General features: G+C 45.9%; 1 protein-coding gene across 1 annotated transcript in view; it reads right to left on the bottom strand.

Moving 5' to 3' along the window:
• Window positions 1–1,758: 1,758 nt before the first annotated feature.
• Window positions 1,759–21,134, bottom strand: part of NSMF (NMDA receptor synaptonuclear signaling and neuronal migration factor) — a 31,523-nt gene continuing 12,147 nt past the window's right edge. Inside the window, exons 3-16 of the mRNA XM_063316332.1 lie at window positions 19,969–20,511; window positions 18,633–18,708; window positions 16,621–16,626; window positions 14,717–14,785; window positions 9,478–9,530; window positions 9,096–9,185; window positions 7,594–7,715; window positions 7,274–7,357; window positions 6,608–6,641; window positions 5,737–5,807; window positions 4,876–4,955; window positions 4,672–4,774; window positions 3,446–3,521; window positions 1,759–2,526 (exon numbers count right to left, since the gene is read on the bottom strand). Of these exons, the coding sequence (XP_063172402.1) occupies window positions 2,429–2,526; window positions 3,446–3,521; window positions 4,672–4,774; window positions 4,876–4,955; window positions 5,737–5,807; window positions 6,608–6,641; window positions 7,274–7,357; window positions 7,594–7,715; window positions 9,096–9,185; window positions 9,478–9,530; window positions 14,717–14,785; window positions 16,621–16,626; window positions 18,633–18,708; window positions 19,969–20,511 (1,505 nt within the window). The 3' untranslated portion in view covers window positions 1,759–2,428. The remainder of the gene's footprint in view (window positions 2,527–3,445; window positions 3,522–4,671; window positions 4,775–4,875; window positions 4,956–5,736; window positions 5,808–6,607; window positions 6,642–7,273; window positions 7,358–7,593; window positions 7,716–9,095; window positions 9,186–9,477; window positions 9,531–14,716; window positions 14,786–16,620; window positions 16,627–18,632; window positions 18,709–19,968; window positions 20,512–21,134) is intronic.

The raw sequence follows: 21,134 nt of genomic DNA, 5'->3' as shown, positions 1-21,134 counted from the left end.
CAGGAGCAGTTTAGGGGAGGCACTCAAACACTGGAGGCAAATGGGAAAGAATGGCTGCATCAACAGATCTGTTGGGTGACCTTCTGTGATGATTTCTCGTATATGTAAGGATGACGCATTTGCTTATTCAGCCCTGGATATGTGGATTGGACTGCCGTCATGCATACTGGCTGTCTAATCCACTAAAAAGTGGCCTGGTATAAATGTGCACCATATTGCACATCAAAGCAGGTACGTACGTATTTCCCCCACAAAGAGAAAAACAAAAACTAAAAATAGGGTAGTGCATGGTCCTTCATGGATGAACTGCTGCAGTGGTCTTGCACCCTGGAAGAAATGTCTGATATGCACACAGCAGAGGCACGCCCAGCAGAAAACCGCCAACAGAACCCTCAAAAAAAAAAAGAAAAAAGGCCAGAAAACACATCCTTGTGCACATTTTCACTCTACTGATCTTGCAATTAGCAAAACCAGGCCAATCACAGAAGTCTGCAGCGAGGAATAATCGGTAGTCTGTCCAGTGGAAAAGTGGTGGTTCTGTTAAAAGATCATCTCATTGAATTTTCCGAGCGTTAGGTTGCACCCATTCCATATTTTGATAAATCCATCGGGAATGGGAGGTATCCTGTGTTCTCTTGATATAGGGAGGGCTAGTGCACCTCCTTCCGAATTAAAAATGGGGAAAATTCAGAATTGGAAAGTTCTGTTTGGGGGAAAAAAAGAAAAGTGGGGAGGTTGAATTTCAACCCTGTTTTCTTGCAACATCACTTGCTGTCTAACTAAGTCTCTTTGCTGTTAGAGAATGCAGTGAAGACTGGAATTTAAGTACCGCCCATCAAGGTACCCCCAAAAGAGGATAAATGGATAAAAAGAGGGTTGGAAGCTTTCTTTCATGGGTCTGTTGCCATATAACCAAAGAAATAGTTTAGAACATATTATTTCCATGTCTCTATTTCCTTCAGAACTTTAGACAAATGGAGAGAGGTCACTGTTTATTCTCCCCTGGATCCTTCAGCTTCTGGGGACCCCAAATGTAACTCTGGAAAATCACCTTATCTCCAGTGAACGCCAGATTCCTTAGCACCTCGTACCCCCCTGCTCTGCCCCATGTCACGAAGCCAAGTCAAGCCTTTTCCAACCATTTCTTTCCAAAGTGAACACGCTGAAATCTGGATTATTCAAATGTACAGTCATCCACACAGAACAAACAAAACTAGGATGAAGTCCATCAAGAAACCATTTGGTTTTCTCTGTGACCAGGCAGAAAGAGAGGGTGGGGAAAGATCCCTGGGTGTTGAAATTTGATGCTACACAAAACCAGGTTTTTTCCCCCCTCCACCCTCTGAAATCGAACTGCTACAATTAACACTCCCCAACTCAACACAACACCCCACTGCTTTAAAAAACCAGCCAATCAACCAAAAAATGAACTGCAGTGAGCTAAACTTTTAAACATGGCTATTGGTTTCTAATCTGCAAACTATTTATATCTATTTATATATCTATATATATAAATTGACTGAGGTCCACCTCAGCCTTATCAGCAGATACAGGCGGCAAAACTCTGCTTTTGCCAAACTATATTAAGGATGCTGCTCCTTAAATCCAAGAATGAGGTCTACCCTGAAGAGAACTTCTACAGTTAAAGTGTCCCTCAACAGCTTTACTGGAAACCAAGTCAAAGATTTTGCAGCTATGCAGGTCTGCAGAAAGGAAGTATGTGAACTATCATATCTATAGCTATCTATAGATACACATACAGATATATAAAGATATATTACTATGTCAAATATATTCTCAAGCAGACTCAAAAATATCTCATCTATCAGATATTGATGTGTGTGGTACGGCAACAGCTGATTAAATATCCTGTTTGTAAAAAGAAAAAAAAATTGCACTTCTGTATATGTGTATGTGCGGGGGGTGTGTGAGTTTACACGCATTATCAAAATGGATGAGATTTTTTAAGGTCTGGCTGTCTTCAAACTCATCAAAGGTTTTGATCTCTCATCTCCAAGCACACAAGACTGAACAGGGAAGGTTCTTGCCCTCCGAAAGAGAGGAACGTCTGTGCATGAAAGCGAAATAGGGATAAACAAGATGATTGGTTGAGTCTCTGTAGGAAACCTGAGCTTCAAAAGTCTTTTAAAAAGGACCTGCAATGGCATTGGGCCCTTTGAAACCTAAACCAGCTCGGTCCCTGAGGATCCGCCATCTTTCCCCAATCTGCAGTGCTCCATCCACCTTGATGAATTGTCCCTCAAGGAGTCGGCTGACCTCTTCAAACTTTGACGCCCTAACGCCTCCTTCAGCTCCTCCAGGCCACTGCCCTTGGCCTCCTTGCAGCCGTGAAAAAGACCTCCCGCTGTACGATGCTCGCCTGCTTGGGATTCCCGTGAAATTCCTCCTGGCCAGTGCCGGACAGCTCTCATAAAATGTCATCATAATCCAGCAGCTTGGAATGCTGGCGAGTCTTCCAGAGACGGTAGAGACGGAAGTCAAAATAAGTCTCAATCATTTCTTTTCCTAGAGGAAGAAGAAGGTGGGGGAAGTCAAGTCAGATGCCAGGAATCCAGGCCTAAAACCTTGTCTGAAAACCTTGGAAGAACCCACTGGGATCCTTTTCCTGGGGTGCACAACCTGAAGATCCCTGAATGCCCTTTTATGAGATTCCTGGAACCCCCTTTGAGCTTCTCATTGTTTTGCAGAGAGTAAGGAAGATGATTTTGATGGAAACATGCAAGGACAGTTACCCAGAGTAAAGGGGGATGAAACATTTCCAAGTCCTGGAAAAAAAGTTAATGTTCAAAAGTGGCTCAGACAGACACCTCCCTAATTCACAGGAGTATAAGAAGGGGGAGGAGGTCATCCAGCACGATCAGCCTTGCAAGATTCTGATATTATAGCCTATCTCAACAAAAGTAGTCTTAGCCTTCCTGTGGAGCTGATTCCATGACCTCGTCCACCTTGTGGGGCGGACAGTTTTGATAAGAGGAGAACCTTCTTTTTCACCAAAGTTACACCTTAGACCAGAGGCACCCAACTTCAGTTGGCTTGAGGGCCACAGTCCAGATGTAGATGACATTATGGCCTGTCTTGTTGGGGAGTCAGGATTGTTGGTCAGGAATATGATGGGGGAGAGGGCAAGGGGGAGTTTTTAGCAGTAAAATTGTGCCTTCAACCTCTGTTAGGCTTCACACAACCGTTTTGCCCATGAAAACCCACTCACCACCCGAAATAATGGTTCTTCTTCCTTTGGCAGTTTGGACTCATGACCAGCATGTGTTGCTGGAAGCAAGTAAAGCAGAAGATGCACACCTCCAGATATGGGATGGAGAACGCCATGGGATCCTCATGTCTCTTCTGTCTACTTGTTCTACCTGTACCCATCAACAGTGGTATATTTTCACTGGCAGAGGAAACGTGAATCAGTCATCTCCCTTACCTTGAGCAGAAAGTTCAAGTGGAGATTCGAAGGTCACTCGACAAGGGCTCATCAGATTCTTTAAGTTTTGGAATAGCTGAAAAGCAAAGAAGTCCAAGGTGATTTGGGATGCCTCCTTAGATACAGGACAAATGATCGGCTCTAGGCGTCTCATGTTCCACTCCATGTACAGGACTACTGAGCAGCTAACTGCAGCATAATTATTCGGGCAACTTAATCTGCACACCTCAGTTTAGCTTCAGAGAGTAGGTCATGCAGCACCAAAGGTTCTACTCTCCAGTGATGCTCTGTAGGAAGTGGGAGAATGCTGTCCGTTGGTATCTCTTGCCTGAGGCACGAGCTTCAGTTTGTCTCATGGTAGGGCCAGCCATAGCTGGGGCCATCAAGCACTCTAATGGAGGAAGAGTCCCTTGCTTTCATAATGGGGCAACAGCAGATTCCTATCCCAACAATGAGACATGTCTCATCAAGTGGTGGAACCCAGATATCTCATGTGAGAATAAGCCTGGATCAAGACCCATGGAGATTACCCTCTTTGTGGGTCAAGGAGGGAGCCCAAAGCTAGGGAGGGGGAATTAAGGATGCTGGTTTGGACACATGTTGCATGTAGAAGATCTCAGATTCAACTCCTACCAACTCCAGAAAGATCTGGGCAAGTCACCTGCCTGGATTTCTGGACAGCATTACCAGAAAGTGGTGCTCAAAGATAGGCAGGTGACTGTCCTCTCTCTGTTTTGGACCCAACTCCCATCAACTTCAGTCAACACATCCAGTGGCAAGAGATGATGTGAGCTAAAGTCCAAAACAATCTTGAGGGCATCAGCTTGACCTTTTCTGGCCCTGACACATAAGTGAGGTAGATGGGCCAAAGAGCCTGACTCAATATAAGCAACTTTGTGCATTCACTCTTTAAAGGATGGGGATACAGCTCAGGGGAAAAGTCCCTGTTCTGCATGACAAACACTCCAGGTTTGATCTCCAGCATCTGCAGAAGTAACATAGCAGAAGATTGGAAGATTTAGACCTGGAACCTTGGAGAAACACTACTAGACTTGGTTTAATGCTTCCTGTGGTCTCACAGCTTCTGGTGACAGCAACAGGCTATATCTAAAGTCTCTTGGGCTTAAGTGTTGAGTATGAACATAGCCATGAAGAAGGTTTTCAGAAAGAGTAATCCCAGAGGGGAGGTTCTCTTCTACCTGCTCACAAACCACCACAGGACTTACCTTCTCACCATTGTGATTCCCCAAGACATAACATCCCATGATGTGGATGACATTTGGACCTGGGTTCAGCTTGCTCATCAGATGGCCCAGCCGCTTCCAGAAACTGCAAAATGAGATGGAAGAACATCTGAGCTGTTCTTTATTTTCAAAAGATACCCAGCTGCAAAGCACACCCTGCAAATTCCTCAAGAGCTGTCCACTCACTAGATCATGTCTTCTTCCTTCTCCACTTTTGCAAAGGTAGCAACTTTATTCTTCAGGAGGTATAAATGGCCTGGGCCACCCTGCAAGAGGAAAAGAGGGAAAGTCTTCCAGAATTGGCCTGAAGAGCATCAATCTTCTTCTCAGATTACCAAAGCACAGAGAAGAGCCTCAGGGACACCTAGCGAGACATTGGTTTGGGGCAGGACAAGCCACAGAGGCAACCCTGGGCAAAGCCTAAGCGTAACAGGAAAAGTCAGCAAGTGAATGTGAGGAGCATTTGAAGAGCCAAAAGACGGTCAGCCTTAAGCGGGGAAAAAGTGTGGGCTCAGCAAAGCCCTTCTGAGCAAGTGGGGCTGAAACTTTGAGACCGTTTCTTTGCTGAGTTTAGGGGATTCTGGGGCAGAATAAGGACCTTACATGTTGCAGAGGCTTTGCACCCCTTACATCTCCCCCAAATTCTTCCATGAACCCAATATCTGCCATTGAGAGGGGGGGATTTTAAAGGGTGAAGGAAGCATCTTAAGCCATTCATGCCACCCAGCCCGTCCCCCATGCATAAAGGGGAAAAAACAGGTTTGCATTCAACAGCTCCTGCAACCTTTTTCTTCCACTTGCTCTTCTACAAAGCTGGGATCCAGGGTTGGCGGTTGCCAGGGAGATCACACACATCTGGAAGATGGTGCAATGCAATTGCTTTGGAGATAGGGAGGAGAGAAGGCACTTTTATGAGAACCATTTGTCACTGTCTACCACCACTCCCTCAGGGAAGGTGGTTTCTCCGAAGTCAGCAGCTGCCGAGCCTGAGAACATCACAGTCACCGCTTTGGAGGAGCAGGTGGCATTTAGGGCACACTCACTCACCTGGCAAAAAATCAACATTTTCCAAATCTTGCAGCCCTTCCGATAGATGTTCAATTTCTTTTCAATTTCCTCTGTAGACAAATGGGGAAGAGGAAGAGGGAATGAGTACCACATGGGGGGTTTAAACAAGAGGGAGAGAATGCACTAGGAAGGAACAGGGAGCAAATGTATGTGAGGATGGCCATTTGTCAAGGCTGGAAGATCAGGACAGAGGCTGTGAGGACAGTCTCCAATTCTGCCCAGCCCTACCATTGGGCTGGGTGAATGTGTTACAGGTAGTCCTCGACTTATGACCATTTGTTTAACGACCGTTTGAAGTTACAACGGTGCTGAAAAAAGTGACTTTCCCCTGGGAACCCCTCTGGCTGAGCTGCCAAAGTCTGAAGCAGGAAATGTACGAAAACAATGCCATTGGTCCTTAAAAGGATGTGACCCATTTTTAAAACAAGAAATCAGTTAAGTGAATCTGTCGATCACCTCCACCTATTACAGGGAAAATTGGAAAGTCCAGCTACACAATCTTACTTCGCCCACTTTATCCACTGGGCATCCCCTGGCTACTCAAAGTCTGCTCACCCTGGGGGAGACTGAAAGAAACCATTTGGGGGAGGAAAAGTGGGGGAGGGATAGAGATTCCCACAACTCGAAGGACCCAAAACGGATATGGCAGATGGCACCTCCTCCTTTTCTGATGGAGTGAGTACTGGACTTCCTACATCCCAAAGGATCTACTTGGATCTCCCTTTCCATACCTCCAGATTCCCACCCCATATCATTAACCAACAGGGCCTTAGGCTAAGCTGCCAGACACACGTGTTACACAACATCCACACAACAGCTTTGTTTGATGGATGACCCAGAGCTGACATACCCAGAATGTCGTCGAAGGTGGCATGCTCGTGATCCTGCAAACAAATGAAGAGACAAGGATAAAAGCTCCCGGCTGTGGCTGTCAAGGAGGATCAACTGAGACAAGATAATGTGATCGAGAGAAGGCTGGTGGCGTACAAGTAAAGATCTACAGTTACAGAGGAGAGATGAGATCTGAAAAGGTAGGTAGGTAGAGATGATAGAAAACGAGATAGGAGAAAAAGAGAGAGAGAGAGAGAGAGGAAGATAGATAGATGGACATATCCATGGATGGACAGGAGGTGGGAGATGGAAGGATGTGTCGATGGATGGATGGATGGATGGATGGAGAGAAACAGAAAGAAAGAGAGATGGGTGGATGAACAGGAAGTGGGAGATGGAAGGATAGGTAGGTGGATGGCTAGAGAGGGAGGGAGGGAGGGAGGGAGGGATGGAAAGGAGGTGGGAGATGGAACAATGGATGGGTGGATGGCTAGAGAGAGAGATGGATGGACGGACAGGAGGTGGGAGATAGAAGGATGTGTGGGTGGATAGAGAGAGAGAGAGATGGACAGACAGACAGACAGGAGGTGGGGGATAAATGGATGGGTGGATAGACAGGAGGAGGAGAGACTCAGATGGACAGACAGACAGGACATTCCCCCACAGCTCCAATCCACAGACTTACATAGAGAATGGGGATGATAGATGGGTCGTCACGGCGGATAATTGTTGGAACGTACTCAGCTTTGGGCACCTTTGAGGAAATGAGCTGAAACGAGAGAAAAGCGGAAAGCAAGAATTGTAACAGGCAGGAGTTTTCCTTCTAACTAGGAAAGCTGGCAAGAGCTGGGCACAGGACAAGCAAGAGGCAGACAGGACCGGTTTTGTGTGCACGTGTGAATGAGTGCACACGTCTGAGTGAAGGGCAAGTTGTGCCATTGGACAATCATGACTTGATCACCCTCCCCCCAGAGGGCCCCTGTACGGTGATCAAGAACGGTTTACCATGATTTTGGGGGGAAAGAAGTCCTCCCCACTGCAGGCAGCAGCTTCCAGCTCTTTCTCTGCCTCCCAGTTCAAGTCAACCCCTTTGTCAAGGGCGCAGAAGGAATCCTGGAATTCATGGCCTGTGGGCAAAAGAGGGTGAGAGTCTTAGTGCCCAAGTGGGCAGATGCAGAAACTCCCATAGGCCTGCGTGGACCGGGTCCTCCTTTCAGGATGCGGCCAAGATGAAACATAAATAGGTCCTGCCATCACACCTGACATTGCAAAGTCTGTCTGAATCCTTCCTGCAAGATCCCTGAGTAGCGACTGGCACAGAACAAGGGGGCGGGGGGGACCTGCAGCCCTCCAGCCATTGTTCAGCTACAACGAACCGCAGCCAGTGTGTCCTGATGCGGATGTTGGAAGGATCACAAGTGGCTACATAAAAGCTACAGGTAGTCCTTGCCTAACGACCATTCATTTAGCAACAGTTCAGACTTATGACAGCGCCAAAACCCAACTTCTGATCGGTCCTCACACTTATGACCATCGCAGTGTCCCCGCGCTCACGTGATCGCCATTTTCGACCTTCCCAGCCAGCTTCCAGCAAGCAAAATCAATAGGAAACTGCATGATTCACTTAATGACCACATGGTTCATTTAACAATCATGTGATTTGCTTACCAACCGCCACAAAAATGGTTGTAAAATTGGGTTGGATTCACTTAATGACCGCATTGCTTAGCGACTGAAATTCCAGTCCCAATTGTGGTCATTAAGCAAGGACTACCTGTACATAAAACCCCTTCCAAACACACAATTCATCTGCAAGGTCAAGGCCATCTTCATTGCTCCTGCACTCAGTTGCCCCTCACTGCTAAAGCTTGCTTAGATTGGAATTTTGCTGCCCCCTCCCTTGACGAATTTCCAATTAAATTCAGGAATATTTGGGAGCTGGTCCTGGGTTCATGGCAAACCCAGCACAGGGCTTAACTCCTTGCAACTCCCTTGAAAATCTCACCAACCTGCTCTTGGTATGAAATGTTCACACCACACTAAGCTACAATGTGGATCATTTTGGCTTGCTGCATGAGTGATGCAGGGCATGCTAGCTTGTTCAACCAAGTATGGTTGAACAATCCTGGCTTAACACAATGGGTGAATTTGACCACTGAATCATCTCACTGGTCCTGTTTGACCAAAAGTCATGGTCAGAGGTTGGTTTAAGATGAGCCTAGATTTAAGTCCTTCCTCAGCCAGGGAAACTCACTGGATGACTTCAGGCCAGCCATTGCCTCTCAGCCCAACCTACTTCATAGGGTTGTTGTTTTGGGGAGTAAAGGAAGAGAAATCACACAAAGGGCTTCAAGCAAGAGGAAACTTCTTGACCAGCAGAGGCTTCTGTCCAGTTTCCACAAGGAAACATTCAAGTCACTTATTCCAGCTCCTCCCAGTTATCCAGTCCATGGCAAACTGGCTTTCCTCCAGTTGGGATGAGGGGGCATCAAGACAAAGGAACGTACTTTCTCGGGAATCATTGAGGTTTTCAGGCTTAATGGGAGTTGGATCGCTCCAGGACCGGCTGAAACTTCTCTCATGCCGCTCAGCAAAAGCTGGAAGGAGAAGGATGAGAACAAGTGGGTGCCACAAAACTCTCCCTTTTTAAAGAAAAGTAAGGGACATTTCCAGAGCAAAGCAAGGACAAAGAGGCTATCTAGGATTCCTTTCCCCAAACAGGGCCATGCACTTCCATCCTGTCGGGCTTTAGGATGGCAAAGCTGAGACCACCAGGTGCCAGAAGGTCCAAACTCTCTCAGAGAACCCTGGTTGGGGAAGGAGACCTTAGAGGTGAGAGAACTTGGGATTGTGTAGCCCCTCCTGGTCCTGCTCAACTTGATCACTTACTTTGCGCCTTCATGCGGCGGCTCCCCACCATACGGAGGTGTTTCCGGAAATTTCTGAAAGAAGGAAAACATGGAAGGCGATCAGTCCTGAGGGCAATGAGGAAGCAAGCCATTTCTCCAGGGTGAGCTGGCAACCTCACTGAGCTGCAGATAAAAAGAGTTCAGAGAAGGCCCAGCGCAGGAATCCTTCACCTTGACTTCCAAACCCCTATCAGATACCTCCTGAACTACCACAGAAAACCAAAGCAGAAGATGTTCATGAGAACCTTCACGCTGATGAATTGGAGCCAAGACGCGTGAGACAGCTTCAATGCACCTTGAGCGCTGATCTGGAGGAAGCAGAGCCTGCTTTTGGAGTTTGAAGGCATCCATCTTGCTCTTAAAAACTTCTAACCCTCTTGCCGAAAGGCCCCCATTTTTGATTCCACCTTTCCAGCAGGACAAAACAAGCTAGTGGGTCTCAGCACTCTGGTGTTAGGACATTTCTATCATGGGCCACTAGGGGGCACCAGTTCTCCATCTCTGGTTGGAATCTTTAGTGCAGGACCGATTTCACTCTGATTAAGTTTGGCTCTAAATCTTTCATGGGGGTTTTGTACAACTTTTGAGAGGAAGGTAATTATGGATGCTTTCCACCACGGTGGGCTGGTAGATAGGTTTTTCAACTTCCCACATTACAGCTGAAAGAGAAGGACAGGCCCAAAGTCACCTAGCTGGCTTCCATGCCTAATGAAGGACTAGAACCTGGGTCTTCTAATTCAGCATCTTAACCACTATCCCATACTGTCTGTTGGGTTGAGAGGGAGGGACTAGCCCAAAGTCCCCCACGGAGCTTCTGTGGATGGACTAGAACTTCACCACTGGACCTCAGTGATGCTCCCTCTCTCTATATATTAAACTGTCTTTAGGGAAGAAGAATTAAAGATTAAACTCTGACATCTCAGAGGCCAGAATTTCTATCAGGGACACAAAATGGAGGAGAATAAATTCTCCCCAAGGCAATCTTGATGCTATCTCTCAGCACTTCACAACTGAAGGTCATTTTTCATTGGTTGAGATCAGGCATTTCCAAACTCTTCCAGAATCAGAACAGAAAGGATGAAATAAATTATTTTACCCCTATTTAAACAAGACCATTTGCTTCTGACAGCAGATTACGGGATATGCCAGAGCTGTCAAAGTATGGCTGAGTTTTTAATTTCTGTTTTTTTCACAAAGGAGCCTCTGGATTTTTCTGCCACAGGCATCACAGTCCCTCCACTCTGAATATCAGGATTGCAAGCCACAGAAACACATGTAAATGAGCATTTGTTATTAAAACAAAATACAGATAACCAAACACATACAAAGTATGCCAAAAATGGCTTAGCGTAGGGGCTCTGAAATTTTGCCATGCAATCCCCTAAATTGATAAATTAATGGGCTTAAACCCACCCACCCCTTGCACAAAACTCATTATTTCATTTGGGTTAGGACTGGATAAGAAATAAATAAACCACTTACTCAAAGATACGCCACCTTCATCCAGCTGTTTGACTTAATTTTACTAGCATTACTGATACACTGGGCATCTTCCAATTTTTCTCTTCCCACCCAACAAAACCTTTTTTGTTTTACAAATCGAAAGCAGCAAATAAAAATACTGAATTTCCCTAATATACACATTTAACAGACATTACAAAGGCTGTGAATATACTACAGGTAGTCCTCGCTTAATGACCACAATTGGGATTGGAATTTCGGCTGCTAAGCGAAGCAGTCATTAAGTGAATCTGACCTGATTTTGTGACCTTTTTTCTGGCAGTTGTTAAGCAAATCACCACAGGCGTTAAGTGAACCATGTGGTTGTTAAGAGAATCATGCAGTTCCCCATTGATTTTGCTTGCCAGAAGCCGGCCAGGAAGGTCGAAAATGGTGATCACGTGACCACATGATGCTGCAGTGGTCATAAGTGTGAGGACCGGTCATAAGTTGGTTTTTCAGCACCACCGTAAGTCCAAACCATATCACTAAATGAATGGTTGTTAAGTGAGGACTAACTGTATTGTGCACCATGCTGCAAATCACAGCCGGCTGGAAACACAGTTCAGCCCTCTCTCAAAACCCGCTCCAGTCTTTGCTGCTGGTGCTGTTTGCACAAGGCCAATCAGCTTTTTAAAGCTTGCGACCCACCAACTGAAAACTGCTAATTTCCAACCATGGAGTAAAAGTTTTTTCAGGCAAGATGCATTTTCAATTTCCTTATGGCCACTTGATACTAAAGCGCATGACAGCCTGTCAACAAGGTATTACGATTCCTTTTAGCAGCAGGGAAAGATCGAAGGGACTCAAAGAGAGAATTTCAAAAAGCGAAATGAAAGAAAAGCATTGTTTCGGCTCTCGGCTAAAACTTCACGGGAAAATTGAAGAGGGACAAATAAGAAGGGGACGACAGCGGATGTTCTAATTCGCCTTACGCTGGCTGAAAGCAAATGGTCAGACGCCACCAGCCTGTTTTTCCAGGACCTGTAATTCCATCCTCAAGGATGAGAGGACGGTGAAAAACTGTGACCATCCAAGGATAAAGAACGAACGTGGACCTCAGAAAGGACACCGGGTGGACAGACGCAAGGAAGCGGGATCCGTTCTGGCACCAAACACCCAATTAATCTGGATTAGGGCTAGCTCATTCAGTTCCCAATCTTAGATTAGGAACAACCATGAATAAACTTGTTGTAACTGAAAGAGACAGATTGCAGCAGGGGACTGTGGTGCCTCCCTGCATCCACCCGAGATCGAGGTGACACCGTCCTCCTGCCAATCTCCCCTCTGCGCCCCTTCTTTGCCTCATTTTGCAAGCACAGAGTCATTCTGAAATATCTTCCCAGAGCCTGATATCTGGGGATACTCTGCATTTTTATGGGATGATTCCGGCACTTTACACCTTGCATCCATTAGGTTATCATTTTGCCCATGAACCTTTTCACCAAACACAAAAGAGGCTTAAATGGGCGATTCCACGCACTGGAATCTGCAGGAGGAGCTTGCCCCCTCTTTTAAAACATGACTCAAAACAACAGATCCAAGACTGAAAAGAAAAACGAAATGCCGCCAGCTTTGCTTCCAATCAGATTATTGTCTTTCAGGGAGGGGTTTGGATTGCATGAGAATCCTGCCCTCTTGTGGACTAGCAGCATGAGAGGCTTTCTGAATTCCTTAAAGAAGAAAAGCAAAACCAGTCAGTGCTACGACAAGCTTCTCCATCAGCCTCAAGCAACAGCGTCTTCATCTATTGAAGCAAAAGCCCAAGGGGTTATAGCAAATAATGCCCCCCCCCATGGATTAATGTGATGCTCAGAGCTCAATGGTGCAAAGCTTCTTTACAGAACAGGAGAAGGAAGCCTGGGGTTAGTATTTTTCCCCAGCTGTTGTTCCTCTCAAACATGCAGGTTGGATTCTGAGCTGGGAGTAAGCAGAGGTGCAGGAGGCAAGATGGGGAAGCTAAGGTAGCACTGCAGTGAAAGTTCTTGCCAAGGGAGGAAGCAGAGACTGCCAAACCATCTGAGAATTAAGTCCCCTGCTCAGCCACTCCCATAATCTTTGCCCCTGCCAATCTCTGGGCAGGGATGCCAAAACTCTCCCCATTTCAGCATTCCTTTCCCCAACCCAGAAAGAGTGAGCAGGGAAAAAGGAACTGCACTGAGAGGGTTTACAGCCAAAAGTACAACCACCTCATCTGGCGCTGAGGCACACCAACCTATTCCAAGTGGGAACCAGAACTCTACATCTTTGCAGAAGTGTCAATACAATGTCTGCTGCAACAACAGCTGACAAATGTCTGTCTTGACTTTTCCAATGGTTACTCCTTTAGTAAATGAAAATCAAAATTGGCAGAGCCCAAGAAATAATTGGATTTTAGAGAGCAGGCATGTGGTAGATACTGCAAGGGGTGGGGCTGCCCCCTCACTTCAGATCTCACCTCCTCCATGACAAGTCACTCTCTCTCAGCCTCAGCCTTTTCATCTGTAAAATGGGTATAAAAACACTCATCTACTTTGCAGGATTGTGGCTGGCCCTGCTGAGATAACAGATGCATTGGGGTGGGAAACTGATGATCCTCCAGAACTTATTGGATTTAGGCTCCCCATCAGCCTGGAGAGCATAGCTGATGGTCAAGGAGGATGGGAACTGTAGTCCAACATTTGGCAGATCAACGCTTCCCCAGCCCAATTCAATTTACACAGTAAAGTTAATTACAGGTAAAACCTCAATTTAACAGACCAAAGGGAAGAAGCGTCCTGAATGGAGAACCAAAAAAAAAATAAAGTTTAACTGTAGTCTACTTCTGGGTGTATTATTATTATGGTTGGTCACACAGTCAGCCAGATGTTTGGACCAGATGTGGCATTTTTGTCCACCCATCGAGCCCTTCCCAAGGACCTGGGATAGGCAGACGTTGTTGTTTAATAATATTAAAGGTATCGTCGCAGGATGTGAGCCGTTCCCAGTGAAGCTGCCTTTTGCAACTGACTGATGGTGATTTTGTCAGTGCCGATGGTGTTCCAGGGGTGCTCCAGATGTTTTGGAATCGCACCCAAGGCGCCTATTCCTATTGGGACTATCTTTGCTTTCTTTTGCCACAGTCGTGCTACTTCTATTTGCAGGTCTTTATATTTTGTGATTTTCTCTTCTCTTCTGCAATGTCCACTATCTGACTTTTTTTGTCTTTCTTATCAACAATTGTTAAGTCTGGGCTGTTGTGTGGCAGACACTTGTCTGTCTGAATTCTATTATTATTATTATTATTATTATTATTATTATTATTATTATTATTATTATTATTATTATTATTATTATTAGTTTTGGCCTAGAGGGCTTTCTTTCTTCCATAAAGGGAGTTTTCTCCACGGCAACTCTAAATCGGATGTAAGTGAACCACCAAATGTTCTTAGTTGCCACATATGTAAGAAATGCACAGATTGTGTGATGAGATCCCACTCCACCTCTTGAACAAATATTTGGCCTCAAGCTCTTGCCAAGTTTGATCTTGAAAGCACGGGTCCCGTTAAAAATGAACAGACTGCCCAGATTTATTTTCCCCACGGCCTCTTCTCTGCAAAGGAACCCAGATTTATTTCTGTGAAATAAATCTCCAACTCAACTGCCAGCGTTTTGTCCCCCTAGGAATGTCAGCGCTCACTGCAGAGGTGCGCGCAAACCAGGCAAGATTCGAACCCGTGCAAGGAAAACCACCTCCGTACCTCTGGATCAGAGCTGCAGAATCATTCTCCCTCTTTCGACGCTTCCTCTCGGCGTAGCCCCTGAATGCCCTGGGAAACCAGGTTTAAGGCATTAAAACCAAGCGACAGCAGCTTCAAAACCGAGCGATGACATGGGAAGAACGGTGGAGGGCGGATGACGACACAGGACACCGGCTCCTGATCCCAGAACCGGGGACGAGAGGGAGGAGACGCAAGGGACGAAAATGGGCCACATCACAAGATGGCAAGGAGACCGGGCAAACGGGCAAGGCGGGCACCGTGCACCAATTTGTGCGGGGGAGGGAGAACCTGGGAGAGGATGCAGCTTGTGGGCGAAAGGAAAACCCCTACCTCTATGGCAAATTATGCACATTTCGAGCCAACCCCTGAAGTTTTCTTGGCAAAGTTTTTCGGAAGTGGTTTGCCAATGCCTCCTTCCCAGGGCTAAGAGAAAGCGATGGGCCCAAAGTCATCCAGTTGGCTTTGTGCCTAAGGCAGGACTAGAACTCACAACCTCTCAAGGTTCTAACCTGGTCCCTTTAACCACTACACCAAACTGGCCTTCCAGTGGCCTGCCAGTTCCTCCTTCCTAGGGCTGAGAGAGAGAAAGATGGACTGGGGCCAAGGTCCGCCAGCTGGCTTCATGCCTAAGGCAGGACTCAAACTCACGGCCTCCTGATTTCTAACCCAGCACCTTCAGCACTAGACCAGACTGACAGAATTTATAGCATCAAAAAAGTGAGAGGAGGCTTCTCAACATTCATAAGAAGGAAGATGCAGAGGAAGCCCAATGAGGCCAACACCGGTTCGATCTGGATGTTCGGAGGACCTTCTAACAGAAAAAGCTTTTCAGCAAAGGGGCACGCCAAACCAGCAAGGAAGGAAGGGAGACATACTGGGACCCTGCGTTTCAGAGCAGACCGAAGGAGATATGCCCCATGCCGCAGACTTAAAACCATGCCACCAGATTGAGCAGCAGCCAGCCACTTGAACGGCTTTCCAAAGAAACTGATGGAGGATCCAACTTCCAGGGGCTTCTGATCATCACAGCAAGAGATTATCTGCAGGATCAGAAGATCCCTAAAGCTTCCCAGGATCAGATCCTGAGGAATAATAGAAGAAGAGAGGTCAAGTTTCCAACAGGAACAGAACCCTGGACTGATATCCAGAGGGATCCTTTTCTTATTGAGACGATGAAGAGAGATTTGCTGTCACTCGCAGGGTTTAAGTGGAAAACGACAGCCGTCGGTCAGGAACGCTGCAAGATCCCGAGCTATGGATAAAGGGGGCTCCATTTTCTAAGATCTCTATGGCAGATGCCAAATTCTGATTTATTTTTTTTGCTTTAAAACCAGGATGGCGGCTACTCCCGCAATTGTTCTAAAACCACCAACGTTCAGAGGAATCTTGCCCCGTGAGCGCCAGAATCCAAACTTTTTCAGCATTTCCAGAAAGATGACCTATTTCTCCTATGTTTCGCTATTCCTTCCAGCCACCCTGTTGTTTACGTCTGCATCTTATGCCACCCAGGCATCCCCTTGCTCAAAAAACGGATCACGGACGGAAAAAAGGACCACATGAGGCTCTGGGGAAGGATTTCACACAATGAGAAAAGCGAGGTGTTTGTGGAGGTTTCGAATTCCAGTCGCCAAACTTGGCCAGCAAACAAGGATGGAATTTGCAAAGCAGCAGAAGGGGAAACGAAGGTGTGGGCCACAGCATCTTCACCTCTCCACACAAGAATGGGTGCAGGAGAAAGGATGGCTCAACTCTAGGTCTTCTTTATGGGTATCCACATGGGCACAACATACCAGAAGAAATGTAGGGGGTTGACCAAAGATGCCCACAATCAAGCAGTATAGAGTACACAACATTTACAGAGGTATGACAGCAGTTATACTTACGAAATGCTGGTGGTCCCAGGAAAAACACAGAAGCAGCCAGAGAGAAAAACAGCAAGGACAGATGTTAGTGCAACCCCCCCCTTTTCAAAATAATCCTTTTTACAGCAGTGGTTCACCAATATATCGCACCCACCCACGCAAATAGCCCAGCTCTGAACACTCTGAAGTTTGCAAATAAGACATTACAGCCATCGCTGGATCCAAACTTTTAGTCCTTCGCCTACTCCCTGAAGGATTGAAGAAAGGAATTAGCAGAAAACTTCTGGATGGAGCCAACCAACCTTGGATTCCACCCCATAGAAAAGCTCGAGAGGGCAAATTCTGAGACTGGGACAGGAATTGAAGCGCAAAAGAAACGTCACCATGCTGAGCTGGGGAACAAATACAGCTTGGTTCATGGGGAAACTTCAGCATTCAGTAAAAGTGTTTGTGTGTGTGTGTGCGTGTGTAAGAATAAAGACCTGGCCTTGGGAATGGGGAGCTTTTAAGGGGGTGGGGGCGAACTTTCATAAAAGATTACTCAGTCCTAAGAAGACTGATTTCTTTTGGTATAAGATGGGGTGGAGAAAAATTCCAAGAGGCTCTTAGGATTCTGTTATTGGGCCCTTCAGTACGAAAAAGCGTTTCTGGAATTCCTACCTTGCCTGTTTCTTGACCTGGCCTACCTTGGAGGGCTGACCACAGAACACTTCCCCTTCCTCCCTACCTCCCCTCTGTGAAATTTAGGCTGCCAACTCTCTCGACTAAGGCCAACTGTCTAGGATCAGTGGCAAATCCAAATTGGTCCGGATTAACCTCTTGACTGCTGTGCTACTGGTGGGCAGCTATCAAAACATCGCTTTTGCTCAATGTATCCATCCCCGAGAAGCGAAAAAGACGGGAAGAGAGGGGGGCATCTTTTTTCCACCTCTATTCTGCATGTTTTAATAGCCATACCAGGCAGCAGGATGGCTGAATGGAATGCATTTTGCCCTTTGGCAGATTAACATCCAGATTTTCTTAGTAGCCTGGGCAAATGTAGGGCAACTGAAAGACAGTCGATGATTAAAATTGACTTGCTTTACTAGCTACTGTGATGAAGTCCATTGCTGTTGTCCAGATGTTGGTTGCTCCAACATCACTTTGCCAAGATTATTGGTTCAAAACAGTTTCTCTGGGTTCTTGTCAGCTCATGTTGATAGTGAAGACATCTAGTCATCTCCTTCTTGGCTGTCCTCTTTTCAAACAGCCCTTCCATTTTTCCAAGCATCAGTGACTTCTCCAGCAAGCCTTGCCTTGGTACTACAGATCCAAAATATATAAGCTTCAGCTTCATTTCTAGTCCTTCCAGGGAACCACCTGGTTGTCCTCACTCTAGTGTTGAATGGTGGTCCTTCTTACCATCCAAGGCGTGCTCCACAACCTTCTCGAGCACCACAATGATTCTTTGTTCAACCTTTCTAACAATCCAGCTTTCACAGCCACCTGTCACAACTGGCTAACCAGGGTCTTCTTTTATATTGTATTGACCAAATACCATCCAGTCCTGGGATTTCATGACAGTTGAAGGAACCAGCTACAAAACAGCATGAATCTCACCTTTTGGGAGCAACAGCAGGTGGCTAGTTGTTCACCCCTAGCTGAGCATAGGAACTTATACCCAAACACAACAATGTGAAAGAACACCATGGATATACTCCACAAAGAACATGTCTACAAGGCATGTGCTTCCTGAAGAATTCCAATGGAATGGGTTAACCTAAATATGACAGCCATAAACAAAACACGCACAGACACATATGGAATACGACAAAGGCCAATGCGGGAATATTTACCAGGCCTCTGATGGATAGTACTATCAAATGAAGCTGCATTAAAGAAAGAAAATGGCAGAGGAGTGGCTGGTCATGGGGGTGGAAAGAACATGCACATTTTCCGCTGCTCCAACGATGGGGTGGAATCCCGATTCACATGGGCTTCCATCAATACTCACAGTCCCGTTTTTCACCCCATCTTTCTTTGGCTCAACTTACGCTTGCATAGTGGTTGTAGCTGTTTGGAAAGTGAAAAGGTTCTCTTTGGGGAACCAGGTCCTGATGGGAACCTCATCTGGAATAATAATAATAATAATAATAATAATAATAATAATAATAATAATATGCCGATACAGTACGACATCTGAGGTTCTTGGGAAGAACTCGATGCAAATGAAGGCCAACACCAGCTAAAGAACTGGCAGCTGCAATTTCACATTGTTGTGTGTGTGTTAATTTATTTATTTATATTTCAAATTTCGCCCCTGCCCATCTCGCACGAAGCGACTCTGGGCAGTTTACAATAAAACTAAAAATCAATACAAATTAAAATACACTAAAAATCCATATTTCTTAAATACAAATATAGATATAAGTATAAAATATAGTATATGGTAATAATAATAGCAGCAGCAACAACCTAGTGCTGAGCATCCAGGGGAGACGAAGGACCCATAATGAAAGTAAACCGCAGTGTAACTTATGATCTGGAATAAAAAAGAAACTTTGACCACTAGTCAAGCTCAGCTGTTGCTCATTACATGGGCAAAGTCTGCTATAACAGCCATAAAGCTGAGAGTTTTGTTTTGGAGCAATTTAATTGGTTTCAGAGTCACTGAAGATTTTTTTCTGTATGTTATTTGCCTGTTCGTTTTTAATCTTGCATTTCATATTGCAAAGGGCTTAGATGTCCTCACTTGCCAATTATGCAAAATCTATTTCCTTCACTGACCAAGCTAAAACCACATTAGCATGATGTACAACCTTTCCAGTAGAAACCATCTAGCCCAGGGTTTCTCAAACTTGGCAACTTTAAGGCATGTGGACTTCAATTCCCAGAGTTCCCCAGCCATGTGTCTTAAAGTTGCCAAGTTTGAGAAACCCTGGGCTAGCCTACAAGCTATGGAAAAATAACTACAAATCAGAACAATTAACAGAAAGCAATAAAATCACCGTATCACTAAAAATGTTAAGAGTGTGGAAACTACAGTACGATCTAGGCAATATTTAAATACAATCAAAAGCCAGAATTACCAACATTTAGCTGTAAGATCACTAGCATCTAAAATCACAATTTGCATTTGACTGCAATTAGACACATGGGGAGATTGTGGATAGAAAATATCTCTTTCATCCCTACATCCCAACATTTAGTGTAAAAGAGACAACAAATCTTGGATAAACAGAGCAACGACTCTAAAAGGATTTGCTTCCAAATGAGAGAAACTAATTTACGGAACTCACTCCCACATGATGCAGCAAGAGACACCGACCTTCATAACTGGGTAGGACCCCAAGGCCACTGAGGAAGCAAAAATAGCTTTATGGCACCTACCGGAAACACGGTCAATGCTATACATTCGTTCCAGCTTCTTCCGGCGCCAGCCGGTCTCGCCAGCTTGGTTCTGGTGGTGGTGGTGGTGGTGCTGGTGATGATGATGGTGATGGTGATGTTCTAGATCAAAAGGGTGCTGAGATGACATGGCCAACTGAGCACAACTGGGGTACTCTTTTGAGTCCTGCTGGTGACTTGGCCAACCGCCCTTGCATTGTCGGCTGATGTTGTGAGAACTACCAGCGTTGTGGAGAGGCTGGCCTAGGGAGTGGTCCCCATCTGCCTCATCTTCCTCTTCTGTCCCTTTGATGACCACCAGCTCCATGCTCTCACTCTGGTGCTGCGAGAGCATAGGCCTCTCGCTGGAAATGGTATAGACTCGGGGTTTGGGGCCCTCGCCCGCCAGCTTCTCGCCAGCTTCCTCCGGAAAGCTGGGCTGAAACTTCCCGTCAGAAATGAGCGAGAGGCGTCGCTTGTTTTGAACTCCCACATGAATCTCTGGAGAATCTTCCTGTCCGACATACGACTCTGCCAAGAGGTGATCTGAAAGCAGGATGAGAAACGCTGGGTTTGGTGGTCTTTCTCCAGATCTTGGCGATGATGGCCCCCCATTGCCCCAACCCGGCCTGGTGGCCCAGCCAGTGGTGAGGGACGTTGGCGGTTGTGGTCAATCGCGTTTGGATGACCACAAGTCCCCCATCATCTCTAAGGGAAGCAGGTCTGAGTGAATCTGTGAACACGAGTCATTTTCTGCCCTGCAGAAACATGAATTCTGCCATTTGGTTGCCACCCTTTGTGTCGGAACAAACCCAAATCAAAATTCCAGGTCAAGAGCATTCAAAATTGATCAAATGGTACAATTCTAGGTAAGAAAAAGAACCAACCTTCATACTTATGTACTGACCCAAAAGGAAGATGACCTTGAATTTAAACTGATCCCCCTCCCTGCCCCAAATCAAATTATACAGCTCACTTGGTCACTTGGAAAGTATAGAGCCAACCTTTCTTTCTAACTGCCATTGCCTACTCACTTCCAAGCACTCAAAATATTTATTATTATTACTTATAGAGAATTTTCTTTCCGTTACAGAAGGAGCTTACCAATACGTCAATTAAAAAAAATACATTCATGAGAACTAGAAACTTTAAAGTCAGGAACAAGGGCA

The sequence above is a fragment of the Candoia aspera genome, chromosome 16 (assembly GCF_035149785.1).
Source record: "Candoia aspera isolate rCanAsp1 chromosome 16, rCanAsp1.hap2, whole genome shotgun sequence".
Classification (NCBI taxonomy): domain Eukaryota; kingdom Metazoa; phylum Chordata; class Lepidosauria; order Squamata; family Boidae; genus Candoia; species Candoia aspera.
Note: the sequence above shows the minus strand (reverse complement) of the source record. Positions and strands in the feature narration are given on the sequence as shown.